Source organism: Eptatretus burgeri, chromosome 14 (genome assembly GCF_056783735.1).
Source record: "Eptatretus burgeri isolate ZD-2024b chromosome 14, Ebu_testis_v1, whole genome shotgun sequence".
Lineage (NCBI taxonomy): Eukaryota > Metazoa > Chordata > Myxini > Myxiniformes > Myxinidae > Eptatretus > Eptatretus burgeri.
The window spans coordinates 46643585-46659219 of NC_140974.1; the positions used below are offsets into that span (position 1 = coordinate 46643585).

The 15635-nt window shown below is 46.4% G+C and overlaps 1 protein-coding gene across 5 annotated transcripts in view; it reads left to right on the forward strand.

The window, feature by feature from the left end:
* The first annotated feature begins 4053 nt into the window (after nt 1–4053).
* Nucleotides 4054–15635, forward strand: part of LOC147013095 (uncharacterized) — a 60389-nt gene continuing 48807 nt past the window's right edge. For 3 of the 5 annotated variants that reach the window (XM_085854667.1, XM_085854668.1, XM_085854670.1), the window contains exons 1-2: nt 5588–5654; nt 12015–12048. In XM_085854667.1, the coding sequence (XP_085710793.1) occupies nt 5603–5654; nt 12015–12048 (86 nt within the window). In that variant the 5' untranslated portion in view covers nt 5588–5602. Of the gene's footprint in view, nt 4299–5587; nt 5655–12014; nt 12049–15635 lie in introns of those variants that run through there. The other 2 variants (XM_085854671.1, XM_085854672.1) reach the window with 2 other exon arrangements.

Below are 15635 nucleotides of genomic sequence, written 5' to 3' on the forward strand. Positions count from 1 at the left end.
CCGGGAGTAAATGGCAGTTTCACTTGAGGGAGACTCCCGATCCTCTTGGTGAGCCTCGACTTGTGCCGGGGATGACTCCTCGATCGCTCTCGGGTGGAACGCGGCAGCCCCGTCGCCCGGTGGAGTTCCTGGGGGGGAACACCTGGGGAGGGGATGTCAGAAGGAGGAGTGCCAGAAGGTGGTGTACCTGCGGGAGGAGTACCTGAGGGAGCCAGATGGCGAACCGACACAGTGGTCTCCCTGCCATCCGGGAGCCTGACATGAGCATACTCTGGATTAGTGTCAATGAGTTCGACCCCCTCCACCAGGGGTTCATACTTGCTTTGTCGTACCGGGCGTTTCATGAACACTGTTCCGGGATGGGTCAGCCAGTTGGGCACCATTTGACCGTCAACATAACGTCGCTGGTGAGTAAACATTCGTTCGTGAGGAGTTGCATTGGTGGACGTGCAGAGCAAAGAGCGTATGGAATTCAGAGCGTCGGGAAGAGTAACCTCCCACCGGTCGGGGCCCAGTCCTCTCGATTTCAGCGCCAGAGTTACGGCTTTCCAAATAACTCCATTATACCGTTCCACCTGCCCGTTTCCCTGTGGGTTGTAACCCGTCGTTCGACTAGTTGCTATGCCGAGCTCTAGTAGGAATTGTTTTAGCCCGGCCGACATGAAACACGGCCCTCTGTCTGAATGTATGTACGAAGGTTTCCCAAACATAGCGAAGAGGTCAGAGAGACATCTCACGACAGTGCCTGAGGTCATATCCGAGCACGGAAATGCGAAAGGGAACCTTGAATATTCATCAACAACGGTGAATATGTATCTGTTGTCTGTCTCGGTCGGCAGGGGCCCTTTGAAGTCAATGTTTAGTCTCTCGAAGGGAGAAGTGGCCTTGATCAGTCTGCCAGAAGCCGAACCATAGAATCTGGGTTTTAGTTCAGCACAAACAGGGCATGAAGCATTCATTTGTTTAATATCTTCAACAGAATAGGGAAGATTTTGTCTGCGCACGAAATGTGCCATTCTGGTTACCCCTGGGTGGCAGAGAGACACGTGTAGGTCTTGCAAAGCCTGACTGATTGTTGCCGAACTGTAGACCCGAGAGAAGGTATCTGCAGCAGGGTTTTCCTTCCCGGGCCGGTAAACAATGTCGTAACTGTAGCAAGCTAGGTCTATCCGCCATCTCATAATTTTTTCATTCTTAATTTTCCCGTTATTTTTACATCAAACATGAATGCCACGGATCGTTGGTCCGTAACGAGCGTGAAGTGGTTTCCCAGTAAATAATGTCTCCATTTCCGCAGCTCTTCGACGATGGCGTACGCCTCCTTCTCTATCGCTGAGTGTCTCTGCTCGCTTCTAGAGAGAGTTCTCGAGAAGAACGCGACCGGCCGCCCAGACTGATTAAGTGTAGCAGCTATGGCGTGATTTGAAGCATCGGTTTCCACCACAAAGGGCACCGACTTATCGATCGATAAAACCACGGACTTACTGATATCATCCTTGAGGTTGTGGAAAGCTCTTACAACAGCGGCATCTGGTGGAAAGTTTTTGCAATGCACTAGGGGATGTATTTTCTCGGAGTATTGCGAAATCCATCTTGCATAGTAAGCGAACATGCCGATCACCCGGCGCATTGCCTGCAGGTCCTGAGGTGGGGGTAGCTCACGAAGTGGGCGCAATCGTTCAGGATCAGGCTTAATTGTGCCGTCGGCTATTGTGTAGCCGAGAAGGTCAATTGACCTTGCCGAGAATACGCATTTCTCGTAGTTGAGAGTCAGATTATATTTTCTAGCAATGCTCAAGAATCTGTCCAGATTCCTATCATGCTCCCCCTGATCCCTACCGCACACTGTGACATTGTCCACGTAAACAAAAGTGTCTCTGAGGTTTTCATCTGAGATGATGTCGTCCATAACCCGTTGGAAGCAAGCTACTCCATTCGTGACACCGAATGGAATTCTCCTGAAATGGAAGAGGCGCCTACCTGCCTGGAATGCGGTGTAAGGTTTGTCTTCCTCTCGGATGGGAATTTGGTGATAGGCGCTTCGCAAGTCGATGGTGCTGAATACCTTATAATTGGCCACGCGTTCGACCATCTCGTCTATGCGCGGCAGGGGGTAGGCATCGAGTTGGGTAAAGCGATTGACCGTTTGGGAATAATCGACAACCATTCGTTTCTTATGGTTCTGACTGCTGGTTACTAACACCTGTGCGCGCCATGGCGAATCGCTCGGTTCTATAATTCCTTCTTCCAGTAATCGCTTGATTTCTGAGGTGATGAAATTCATGTCAGCAGTGGTATATCGCCGCGATTTGATCGCTATCGGTTTGCAGACCGGCGACAAGTTAGCGAACAGCTGGGGGGATGTCACCTCCGCGGTGGTCAACGCATTTAAAATTAGACGAGGCTTGCTTCCTCCAAAGGGTATTTCGACGCTCGTGTGCTGCTTGAGGACATTATGACCCAGAATTACGTCTGCGCACAAATCACGAAGCACCAGTACCCTTACATCCCGATGCGTGTACCCTTTTACGTCCAATTCAACATTGCAGTACCCTCGTATGCGGGATTGTAGTGAGGAGGCGGCCATGCATACCGTATTGTCTGTCGGGTGGATCTTCCATTTCCTGCCCTTCACTAGCGAGCTGTTGACGAAACTTTCAGAGCTACCGGTATCAATCAGTGCCTCAGCCATATGCCCGTTAATTCGTACGTTGATGATAGCCTTGGATAGATTCCCAGGGGAGGCTGCAGTTAATTTATTTTGCGAGTAGAGAGCCGCAGAAGTGGGTTTATTTCTCCTTAGAGTAGATTTACATACCCTGGCATAATGCCCTTTCTTGTCGCAATTCATGCATGTGGCATCTCTGGCGGGACATTGTTGACGAGGGTGCCTTTTGTACCCACAAAAGAAGCATTTACCAACCGGAGCAGTTGCTGAGGAGTTTGACGTGGCCTGGGTATCCGGCTCCTCGGGTGTTTCTCCATCCCCTATGTCTGGCTGTGTCTGTGCCAGTGGGGTTCCTTGGGTTCCCATCGTAGCAGCGTTCATTAGCAGCATCGGTGTCCCAAATGACTCAGATTGCTGCTGAGCCGTATCCATCGCTCGAGCCTGATCGACTACCTTGTCAAGAGTGGGTTGCGCTTTCTCTAGTAAGCGTTGCCGTATGTGGGCTGATCTGAGTCCTTGGATGAATGCCTCCCGTGTGGCTTCCTTTCGGTGTTCCTCGGCGCTTACGGCCCGGAAGCTGCCGTCTTTTCCCAGCTGTTTCAGAGCTTGCAGGAACTGATCGATTGTCTCCCCGGCTGCTTGCTTGCGTGTATTGAGAGGATGTCGTATGTATACCTCGTTCTTGCGCTTCACGTAGAGCTCCTGCAGCACGTCGATCGCTGCTTCGTTGGTGTCACACTCCGAGAAGAGCCTGTACACACTGGGCGAGACATGATTCACGAGAGCGGCGAATTTGTCAGCTCCCTCCTCGATGATGGTCAGATAGTGTGAGAAGGAACAGAACCAATGCGACCATTTCATTTCTGTGTCAGTCGCGTTTGGGTCTGCGTCGAACCTCTCTGGTTTGTAGATCTTGTCCATCGTTGGTTGAGAGAGCCGAGAAAACCGAATGGAATAAATTGGAATGAGAGCGAGAGAAGAACCTTCAGAGTTTAGGCTTTATTCCATTTGATTGGAGCCGCTTCTGCGGGCACACCGGGGAATACAGGTTCAGCTAGGAGTACATAAGCAGTAACGTATACATGTGCAATTAATCATTGCAGACTAAATCCGCGTAAGCACGGAGTTCGATATAATCTCCATTCTCACCAGTCAATGAGCACCTTCAGTTAACGAGCATCAAGTGAACAGCTGATGTAAATGGCAATGCCCCGGGGACAATCACCCCGTGCCGCGGAGACCTCCCCTTATACGCGAGACGCACAACATGTGATCCCGTGTCATGTCCCTCAATTCACCTCAATTCACCACAATTATTATGATTGCTCTTTTCATTCTGCACACTTTCTATGAGCCATGACGGTATAATCCGCGTCAGTTATTCGCATCTCGTGGCCGCCCTGTTCGTTGATTTGTTGGTGCCCTTCATCGGATTGTTCGTCCTTTCGAGAGGCCGGTTTATTTACCTTTGCCAGAAAGCAAAATTAGTGGTTTTATCGAGTGGTGAAACTCCAGCACGACTGAGGAGGATTGGAGGAAAAGGGGGAAAAAAAAGGTTTGAGCGGAAGTGTCGAAGTTCAATTGTGAAGAAGAGTTTCCCGTTCAGGCCTCAAGTCTGTCACAATGTCTGGTACGTGATTTTTCGGGGGGGGGACAAGGCAATCCTGAGGGACATGCTTTGCTTATAACACGAATGACTCGGCACTATTTATATTGTTTATTACAAGTTGCTTGGATTGTGTTATAGATCTCGGGTTCTGAAAGACGGGGTTGTTTGTAGTGGGGTTCACGGGGATGGGGTTGTTTGTCGATCGAAGGAGATGTTATTAACCTTGTACGTTAATTTAGTAAGGCCTCGCCTCCATCATTGTGTTCGTATTTATTTCAGGTGTGGGGTTTTTGTTTGTTACGTGTGACCCTGCAATCTGTGTTCATTAACCCTAACTGTGTGTGTGTGTGTGTGTGTGTGTGTGTGTGTGTGTGTGTGTGTGTGTGTGTGTAACGTGTGTGTGTGTGTGTGTACGTGTGTGTGTGTGTGTATGTGTAACGTGTGTACGTGTACGTGTAACGTGTGTACGTGTAACGTGTGTACGTGTAACGTGTGTATGTGTGCGTGTAACGTGTGTGTGTGTAACGTGTGTGTGTGTAACGTGTGTGTGTGTAACGTGTGTGTGTGTAACGTGTGTGTGTGCGTGTGTGTGTGTAACGTGTGTGTGTGTGTGTGTGTGTGTAACGTGTGTGTGTGTAACGTGTGTGTGTGTGTAACGTGTGTACGTGTAACGTGTGTGTGTGTAACGTGTGTGCGTGTAACGTGTGTGCGTGTAACGTGTGTGCGTGTAACGTGTGTGTGTGTGTGTGTGTGTGTGTAACGTGTGTGTGTGTAACGTGTGTGTGTAACGTGTGTACGTGTACGTGTAACGTGTGTACTGTGTGTGTGTGTAACGTGTGTGTACGTGTGTGTGTGTGTAAAGTGTGTGCGTGTGTGTGTGTGTGTGTAACGTGTGTGTACGTGTGTGTGTGTGTACGTGAACGTGTGTATGTGTAACGTGTGTACGTGTAACGTGTGTATGTGTACGTGTAACGTGTGTATGTGTACGTGTAACGTGTGTATGTGTACGTGTAACGTGTGTACGTGTACGTGTAACGTGTGTACGTGTAACGTGTGTACGTGTAACGTGTGTGTGTGTGTGTGTGTGTGTGTGTGTGTGTGTGTGTGTGTGTGTGTGTGTGTGTGTGTGTGTGTGTGTGTGTGTGTGTGTGTGTGTGTGTGTGTGTGTGTGTGTGTGTGTGTGTGTGTGTGTGTGTGTGTGTGTGTGTGTGTCGACCTGAATTCATTGAATAAGTCGAGGTTTTTGTTCGCAACACAGAACTTCTGCTAACTCTTCTCAAAAGTGAAATGTAGGCCCACACCACCACCAAAAGCCACAAGACGGGATGTGGGCCTCGGTCAGACGACCAATTAAAAAGCTCTGCTGCCAAGATCATGGTGACAATTAACACTTACATGACAGATTTAAACTGTCATTTCTTGTAATCGCACGTCAACATTATAATATATAGATGACAACACATCATCCTGCAAATCATAGGATTAAAAGAAGATGATTTGTAATACCGGTTGCTACCAAAGGTGGTGCAATTTCGCCCCCCCCCCATGTCAATTTTGGAGCTTCGGTGATATCCATGTTTGCTCCAATGCCACTAATCTACTGCATGCGATGGGGGCTTGCATAATCACATCGATGGACCAGTCATCTCCTAAAAGGCTTCAAAACACAATTAAATAATTGTCCACCGCGAATGATTACAAGGTGCCGACGTGTCCGGCTTTATCGTCAGTCGGAGCACAAGGAGAGCAACCGGGCGTGGAATGCCGAGTCCACCAGCTCGTATTCCTCTTCACAGATGTACTGTGAGATGCGATAAATATTATGAACACCTGCGATTTAAAGCATATCTTTGATGCTTGCCAAGGTTGTATTCGTGCCACGGCACAGTACACTGTGTATACAGTGTGTGCATTGGGTCCACAAGTCTGCCGAGGCTGGACGATGGTCCACCCCCAACGTGTTTGAGAATGGTTCATGGGACACATTTTTCTTTACTTACATGGACGGTCATTTGTTGAACACAAATCGTACGTTGTATATTAAAAATATGCCTGGTGTTGGCTTAATGGTTAAGGCAGTGGGCTTGGGATCCTAGGGTCCTGAGTTCAAATCCCGCTCAGCTGTTGAATTAACACCAGGTGGGGTTGACTCTGCCTGTCATCCTTCCGAGGTCGGCAAAATGAGTGCCAGCATGCTGGTATCCTGTGTCGGAGTGGCGACCTGTCCAGGATTGTTCCCAATAGCCAAGGAGACTGCTTCGGCGGCACCAACGCTCTGCACAGAGTATGGTCCTAATGGATGGATGGATATTAAAAATGTAATGAAGCTGCATGTGTATGAAGCCTTCAAACCAACTGGCTGGAGAATCGGTTCGTCCTTGTCGCACGCCGAACCTGTCCACAAAATTTCATCCGAATCCGTCCACAACTATTTGAGATATCCTGTCGGAACAAATATCGGAAGCGATGATGGATTCCATAAACCTTGCTGATGATTGGGAACAGGCTGATTGGTCTATAGATGCTGGGATCTGTTTTTGCATATTTGTTATGCAGGGCTGTAACGTTTGCTGATCTCCAAGCATATGGTAGATGAACTTGAGCAAATAAGAGGTTGAATAGAACAATGAGAGGGTGAGCAAGAGCAGCATAGCAGGTTTTTTGTTGTCACCTTCGCAAACTTTGTTGCGAAGGTTATGTTTTGATCGCTGTGTATTTATTTATTTGTTTATTTGTTTATTTGTGAATATGTGTGTTTGTTTGTTATTCGCATAACTCCAAAAGTATTGAACTGAATCGCAGCAAATTTGGTGGGATGATTGGTTATTATCCGAGGACCATTTGATTAGATTTTGGGAGCGATCGGGTCAAAGGTCAAGGTCATGAAAAGGTCAAAATCGTCTTTTTACCATAGCGCGGTCAATTTGTATCCAATTTGTATGCAACTAATGCCAAAATGTTCAGAATTCAATGCCCCATCTTGTGATTTGACATGACACAATGACGTATAACCCTTATTAGCGGTTGGGAGTCAAAGGTCAAGGGGGGGGGGGGTCACGACATTGCAAAATGTGCGGTTTTAGTCATAACACGGTCAATTCTTATCCGATTTGCATGAAACCAACACCAAAATGTTGACTGTTCTGTTCCCCACACTCTAATACCAATTACAAAATTAAGAGTACAAAGGTCAAGGTCAGTCATGAAAAGGTCAAAGTCGTCATTTTGCCATAGTGCGGTCGATTTTTATCCAATTTGCATGCAACCAATGCCAAAATGTTGTGAATTCAATGCCCAATTTTGTGATATACGATATGACAGGAAATTTAATGTTTTTAAGCCATCATAACACATATGCGATGGCAGATGTGGTATGGGATTAAATACCCTCACAATCAACGGTTTCTGGGAGGGGGGGGCAAAATGTAGCGTTGGCGAAGGGATGCGCTCTACTGAGTGCCCGTTCTAGTTTTTTTTTTTTTTGTATACCTTGTCGAGGCTCGTATGACGGCTAACACACAATGTACAGCAAAGGGGGTATGAGACGAGAGTGGCGGGAGTGGGAAGGACAAAACAGTGGGGAACAGAAACATTAGATCTGTGGAAGGGAGAGGGATGGGGCGGGGAACATGGGGAATACAAGATGGACATTACAGGGACTTTCAGGAAGGAAAGCAGGGAATTTGAAGGAGGTGGGTGTGGGGTGGATTAACGGGGGTAGAAAAGATCGAGGATTTGGATGGGGGATGATAGGTGGTGGTGAACAGCTGTTTTGAAGGCCTGGAGGGAAGAATGGGATTTAACAGAGTGAGGGAGTTTATTTCAAAGGTGGGACAAAAGAGGAATGAAAGAGTGAAGGTGAGCAGTGATTCGTGATTTTGGTAGTTTTACCAGAAGGGGGTTGCTGGCGGACCTTGAGGACCCGGCAGAAATGTGGTGGTGACAAATCGCAGAGAGAGCAGGGGGGTGAGACTGGAGAGGAGAGTGTAGAAGACAGAAAGACCACTGATCTGCCTGCGGTGAGAGAGTGAGAGGCCCAAAGACTCAGCCTCATCGTGGGAGATACCAATGATCCGAAATGACTTGGTTTCCACAGCGTGAAGCCGAGAGATGTGGGAGGCAGGAGCACCAGCCCAGAGGGGAGAGCAGCACTCCATCAGGCTGCGGACGAAAGCTTTGTAAGTGGTCAGGAGCTCAGGTGGGCCGAGGAAGGACTTTGCACGACGGAGGATTCCCAGTCGGCGACTGGCTTTGGAGGCGAGGTTTGAAATGTGGCTTTCCCAGGAAAGATCATGGCAGATCGTGAGACCCAGAAGCTTGAAAGAAAGGACTTCTTCCAGAGAAATGTTGAGAAAGTGGATTGGGGGGAGGGGGGTTTCTAAACGGTCCTTTCAGAGAGACATAGTGAGAGTGTGAGATTTGTCCAGATTGAAAGACATGTTCCACGTGTTGGACCAGTTTGTGATTTTACCCAGATCTGCAGTGAGCGAAGAAGCTGCTGCTTGCCAATCTGAGGGATGACCGATGGTACGGCAGAGGGTGGAGTCATCAGCAAAGAGATAAAGAGGATTTTCCAGAGAGTTGGAGAGATCATTGATGAAAACCAGAAAAAGAACAGGGCCCAGAACGCAACCTTGAGGAACTCCAGCCTGGACAGGAAGAGGGGATGAAAGAACTCCATTTGGGCCATACGTTGACTGCGACAGGTTTTTGATGCCGTCTGGACTGGTTGCACAATCAGAGACGAGGTTTGACAGTAAGCTCTTCACCTTGTCGGGAGAAAGGGGCACAGATTCCTGGAACAGCTGGGTGCGACTGGGTAAGGTGGGTACAAAAAGTGATGGGTTTGGGACACAAGATTTAGAAGCAAACGTGGAGTTTAGGCATTCAGCCTTTTCAAGTGTGGTATCAGCTGTTCAGCCATTTGAGGTAAGGATGGGGATGGAGGGGGAACGTACACCAGAAACAGACTTAACTGGACATCACCAGGATTTGGAAGAGGGAGACAGCTTTGAGAGTTCAAACTTGAGAGTAGAAAGATGTTATTTCCTGGCTCTCCTGAGGGCACGCACAAACACAAACACAAACACAAACACACACACACACACACACACACACACACACACACACACACACACACACACACACACACACACACACACACACACACACACACACACACACACACACACACACACACACACACTCTGAGCTTTATGGAAGGAACTGAAATTGCCTTCAGTTGGTTTTTCCTTCCATGAAGCGAAGGCAAGTTGTTTCAGGACAACTGCCTCCACCACAAGCTTCAGTGTCGCATGTGCGTGAGGAAGGGTAGGACATCTGAAAACGAGAGGGGTTTAAATTTGTGCATGAGAGAGAGCAAATTTCTTTGAATGAATTCCCAGAATTAGTTCATTTCAGAGAAAATCGAGATGAGAGACCAGTCTAGAAGTTTGATGGCTGCTTGAAGACCCTGCCAGTCAGCCTGAGTGAAATGCCAGACTCGCCGGCGCTGAGGTGGTTCTTTAATAACAGCCAAGGAGTTGTCCACTTGGAGAAGCATGTGGTCAGATGAACCGATTTTAGCAGAGGAAGAACACCAGATATTTTAAAGGAAATTGGTCAAAATCGTGTCCAGAAGAGATGGAGTACCGTTTGTTGAGACCAGGGCTGGGAAGTTGACAGATTGTATCAGTCCCAATGAGTCGCAGAAGTCTTTTGCTGAAGTGCATGACAGGTGAGAGAGGTACCCCCACTCGGGCAACTGGCATGAGGGCAATTGAAGTCATCACATATGAGGAAGAGAGAGCTGGGATGCAGAGGATAAAAGTTGGTCCATGTTTTTGGATAGTGAGGTGTAAATGGAGTCATCACAATTTGGTGGATGATACAACACACATGTAAACATGAGGTGGGAGTGGAGGGGAAGCTGTAGCCAGAGGTATTCCTCGGGGTGTGGGGGTGTGGGGGTGTGGGGCAGTGAGAAATAGAGTTTTTGATGAAGAGAGCCACTCTGCCACCAGGATGAGGTTCAGGTCTGTCATACCAGTGGAGGGAGTAACCAGGGAGAGATACTGGGGAGTCAGAGATGTCTTAAAGGAGGAAAGTGTCTGTTAGGCAGATTATGTCTGGTTTATCAGTGGCAACCTGTATCGAAAGATCTGTTGGGTTTGAGCGAAGGCCCTGGATGTTTGAGGTCCACGTCATTGAGGAAGAGGGAGGGGAGGAGGCTTTGGGTGCAGGGGGGGTTTGGGGAAGGGTAGGATGAGGGAGGAGAGCGGTGGGAGATAGGGAGTGTTGTTGACAGAGTGTGGGGGATTGCAGAAGAGCAAGGGAAGAGGGCTGGATGAGGAGGAGAAAAGGCTTGGTGGTGATGGGATGAGGCACAGTGGGGAGTAATATAGAGAGGGGCAGAGGGAAGTTGAAGATGGGAGGAGGTGGAGGGATGAGATGGAACAGAGAGGGCAGGGGAAGGACGCAGCTTTGTGGATGTGGGGGGGGGGACTTTTAGAAGGGGGAGTGCAAGGTGGAGATTGGAGGGAGACAGGTGAGGGGTGAGATTTTGTAAAAGATGAGAGGGAAGCTTGGAAGGGGAGGGAGAGGGGAGATGATGAGAGCAGGCATGGCCAAGGGGCAGGAGGCTGACGGGAGAGGGGACGGATGAGACTTGGTAGTGGTCTGGTGAAGAAGGGCTCGGGCAGGGGAGGTATAGGATTCGAGGGGTTGGGAAGAGGGGGAGGTGTGATGAGAGGAAAGAAAGAGGATGTTTGAGATGTTGAGTGTACTGATTGAGAGAGTGAGATATCTGTTAGTTTGGAATGGAGCCCACACATGTTAAAACACCACACAGTTTGGGACACCAGAGGAGCTGATACTGAAGCAGAAGCAGTGAAGAGGTGCTTAGAGTGGAGATATGGAGAGGGGTATAACAGGTAAGGAGTTAGGAGGTGGTAGACTTAAGGAGGTGGGGTGAATTGGCACTGTCGTTGGAAAAAAGGACGATTGATGGATCACCAACAGGCATTGCCGACTTAGAATGAAAAAAAAAAAATTTGAAGTCAGAGATGCAAAAAAGGAGAATTAAGAGAATGGAGAAAAGAAACGTTGCAGCAGTTGGACTTTTTCGACACAAATTGATAGAAGTGAATAGAATAGAATAGAAGAATAGAAGTGAATTGTGACACAATATAGCGAACCACACATGTGAAAGAGGAAAGCCTGGTGTTGGCGCAGTGGTTTGGGCAGCGGCTTGGGATCCAAAAGGTCCTGAGTTCAAGCCCCGTTGGGACACTGAATTAATACACCAGGGGGTTGACTCAGCCTGTCATCCTTCCGAGGTCGGCGAAATGAGTACCAGTATACTGGGCCGGTATATACCCCGGTTAAAATAGGTGTACCATATCCCTGTGTCGTAAGAGGCGACCAGGGTTGCGTCAGGAAGGGCATCCGGCGTAAAACATGTGCCAAATCACTATGCGGATCATACGGATGATCCGCTGTGGCGACCCCTAACGGGAGCAGCCGAAAGAAGAAGAAGAAGACATGTGAAAGAGGAAGTTGAAACACTTTAAGACAGTTTTTATTTTATTTTTAATTTTGATAAAGATTAGATATGTTTAGGTAAAGGAAAGGTTAAAAAAAAAAAAAACTTTTAGTTTGTTTTTTTCTATTTCCATTTGATCTGTGTGTACATGCTAGCAATTATGCTTTGTTTTATTATTTGCGATTTTCTTTCAGCAAGGGGAAGGAGCGTTGGGAGAAATAATCCGAGGTGAGTTCATCCCTCACATTTTGGATGTTATTACTGCACTTTATGTGAAAATATTTGCTTATTGTTCAACGGATATGTCACAAAACCCAAGGTTCTTGGTTGACCAACGACCAACCGGCAGTCAGGCAGTCAAAACTTGGGTTTATTGAAACGATGAAATAAAAGCTGCACACAAATACACCATCATGGCGCTGCACAATGGTTACCTGCTAGTCTCCCCCATCCCCCTCCCCACCCTCCCTGCTCTGCTTTTCCACTTGTATACTTACCGTGTGAATATTCCTTTCTGACTTCGACATTAAGGCATCGCCGTTTTATTCTTATCTACATTTACAATTAGCATTTCACCCCAATTAACATTACCAAACCACATATAACTAGAAGGGCACTCGGAAGAGCGCATCCCCCGCCACACAATGCCTGATCCACGAGAACATGTCGGGGCCCAATACATTTTTGAAATATGCTATATATCATTTTTTGGCCCTTTCAATGCTGAAGAATCACTTTAAATATTATGAGATCTGGATCTGGATTTGGATCTTCCCCAAGATCGAATCGATTCTTTCTTGTCACACACCCAACGTGTCCACCAAGTTTTGTCCGAATCCGTCCACAACCTTTTGAGATATCCTGCACACAAACAAACAGACGAAGGGCTGAAAACATAACCTCCTCCACCTTCGGTGGTGGAGGTAATGAGGCCCTGAGAACTCTATATTCAATCTATATTGAACTGGAAGGGCACTCGGTGGAGCGCATACCTCCGCCACGCAATGCCTGATCCCCGAGAACCTATCGGGCCCAGTACATTTTTGAAATATCATGCTATGCAGTACGATATCGTTTTTGGCCCCATCTCTCAATGGTGAAGAATCACTTTAGAAATTAAATAATTCTCGTATTCAGATTTAGATCTTCACCAAAATTGAATCAATTCGTCCTTGCCACACACCCAAACCTGTCCACCAAGTTTCATCCGGATCCGTCCACAACTTTTTGAGATATCCTGCTATATATTAGTTTAGCCATGGTGAAAAATCACTTAAAAAATTCCAGTAGCCGTAATCCGGATCTGGATCTTCACCAAAATCGAATCGGTTCGTCATTGTCACACAATGAACTTGTCCACAAAATTTTATCCGGATCCATCCACAACTTTGAGATACCATGTGCACAGACAAACAGACAGAAAGGGGGTGAAAACATAACCTTCACCTTTGGTGGCAGAAGTAATTCAACAAAAACACAAGACTTTTACCTTTTAAATTTATTCCAAAACTGCGAGGTGGGTGTGGGTAAACGTATTACGTTCTCGTTTGTCCTGTACTCTGCCGAAAATAGAAAACGCAAGACTTGGCTTGGAGATGATGATGATGATGCTGTTAGAGTGGGGAGGGTGGATGTTAGAAAGATGTGGATGTAGAACTGGCCATAGCTGTTGGATTGTCGGGAGCACGACGTAGTTGCCTTTCGCATTGCCTCATAGAACAAGGGTAACATGATCGTGCTTGGACAGGAAGGTACGAGATGGTATCCTTTTCCAAAATAATCCCTTCTCTTCAGCATTGAAAACCTGCTCCAGCATAAATCCCTTCATTCGCCTTGGGTAGTTCCATGAGCCATGGTTGAACCGGAGCCTTCAGTCCCAGGTGCCTCATCAAAATGTTGATGAATCCACGATGATTTCTGCCATACACCGGTCCACTTGAAGGCATTTTTTTCCGTCTGGTCCTCGATACAAACATTAAGCGCTTTTTCCTTTCAATATGAGGACCATGGGACTGGAATGAGCCTTTTGCGCTTTGCGGAGCGGCAATGCTTGAGCGGCTACTTGCCTCACGGTTCCACACAGTCGATTCATTGATCTCATAATGGCAGCCCCTCAAAATGCCGCACTTTCACTTCTTGCCGTAGTAGCTAACAACTCGATTTTTTTTCGCACAATGTCATAACCTTTCTCAGCCATTTTGCCATCGTTCTACGTTTGGGCACCATTATTATCTGTTGTGTGTTTACTCGATCTTACAGAATCTCCATATATCATTTTCTGTTCAATTTCGATTCATTATTACTTCCATCACCTAAGGTGAAGGAGGTTATGTTTGCACCCCGTTCTGTCTGTTTGTTAATTGCCGGAATCCTTCGGATTTCGGCAATTATGTTGGTCAGTTGTGTGTGTCATTGTGTGTCTGTCTGTCTATCATTTGTTTGTGTGTTTGTTTACCCTGTAGCAGCCACACCATTTCAGCGATCATGACCAAACTGGGTACAGACGTCGGCCATGGTCCAACTTAGACACTTGTCGTTTTTGGTGAATCCAAGTCAAAGGTCAAGGTCACCAAAAAACCGAAATTCTTATTTTCGCAATAACGTCCGCTAAAATGGTCGTATCGACTTCAAACCAAATCCAAAATGTGCATCTTCCAATTCTGCATCCAACCATATGTCTCATTGGGGTGTCACACCAACACCCTTCTTAGCGGTCGGGGGTCGAATGTCAGGGGGGTCGGGTCAAAAATTTCAAATTGCGATAAAAACGTCATTTCGATCCCGAATGACTTCCAATTTGGCATGTGGTATTTTGGTACGAGTGTCCTATTATATGCCAAAAATGATGAAATTTGGTTCAGCCACTTCCGGTTACCATGGCAACAAATTTCCCTAATGATAAACAAATGCAAATTTTCTGATTTAAAAAAAAGTTTGACAGTGTCCACAATTGTGCAGATTTGTTCACCAATATTTGCACCCATGTAGGCTACTGATGGCACTGGCTACTGATGTGTAAAGTTTGGTTGACCTTCAATCAACGTCAAGGTTGACTATAAAACGTGAATCTTTTTTTTTGTCATAACGTACTCAAAAATGGTCGTATCGACTTCAAACTAGGCTTAAAATGTTCACAATTCATATCTCTAATTATGATTTTACACATTTGCATGCTAAAAAATGCAAAGTGTCGAAGTTGAGGGGGGTCACATAAAAGTTGATTTTTTTTTTCACTTTAAAATGGCCATAACTCAAAAAACAGTGACAGATAGCGACTACATTATCATTATCAACATATCATTATCAAGGAACTTCCTTATGACCTTTTATTTGACACCAAATTTGTTGACTTTGCGTGACCTTGTAAAGTCAAACCCGAGGTCGCCGGTTTTTACAATGATGAGAAAGTGGCCATAACCTCAAGAGTTTGAAAGATAGAGCAATGAGGTTTACGTAATATTGATCGCCATCGAAAAGTAGGGAAATACATATTTTTAGTTATTCTCTATCACTTCCGGTTTTCGAGATATATTGAATAAATAAATATTATTTTTGATAATTTCTCAATTGATTGTATGTAACATGTAACATGTATGTAACAAGCTAAATATTTATGATTTCTATATTAATTTCAGCAAATTGTTCAGTCACCTCAGAAACCATCAGCCAGAATGACTTCATAATTGGTATGGACCCTCTTTAGGCAAGGTCCATCGAGATTGTTCAAAGTTTAGAAAAAATTGGATTTAAAAAAACATGCCTTATGTTCATAATGGGGAAATATCGAAAGTGTTGTAAATTTGTTGTTATTGGTT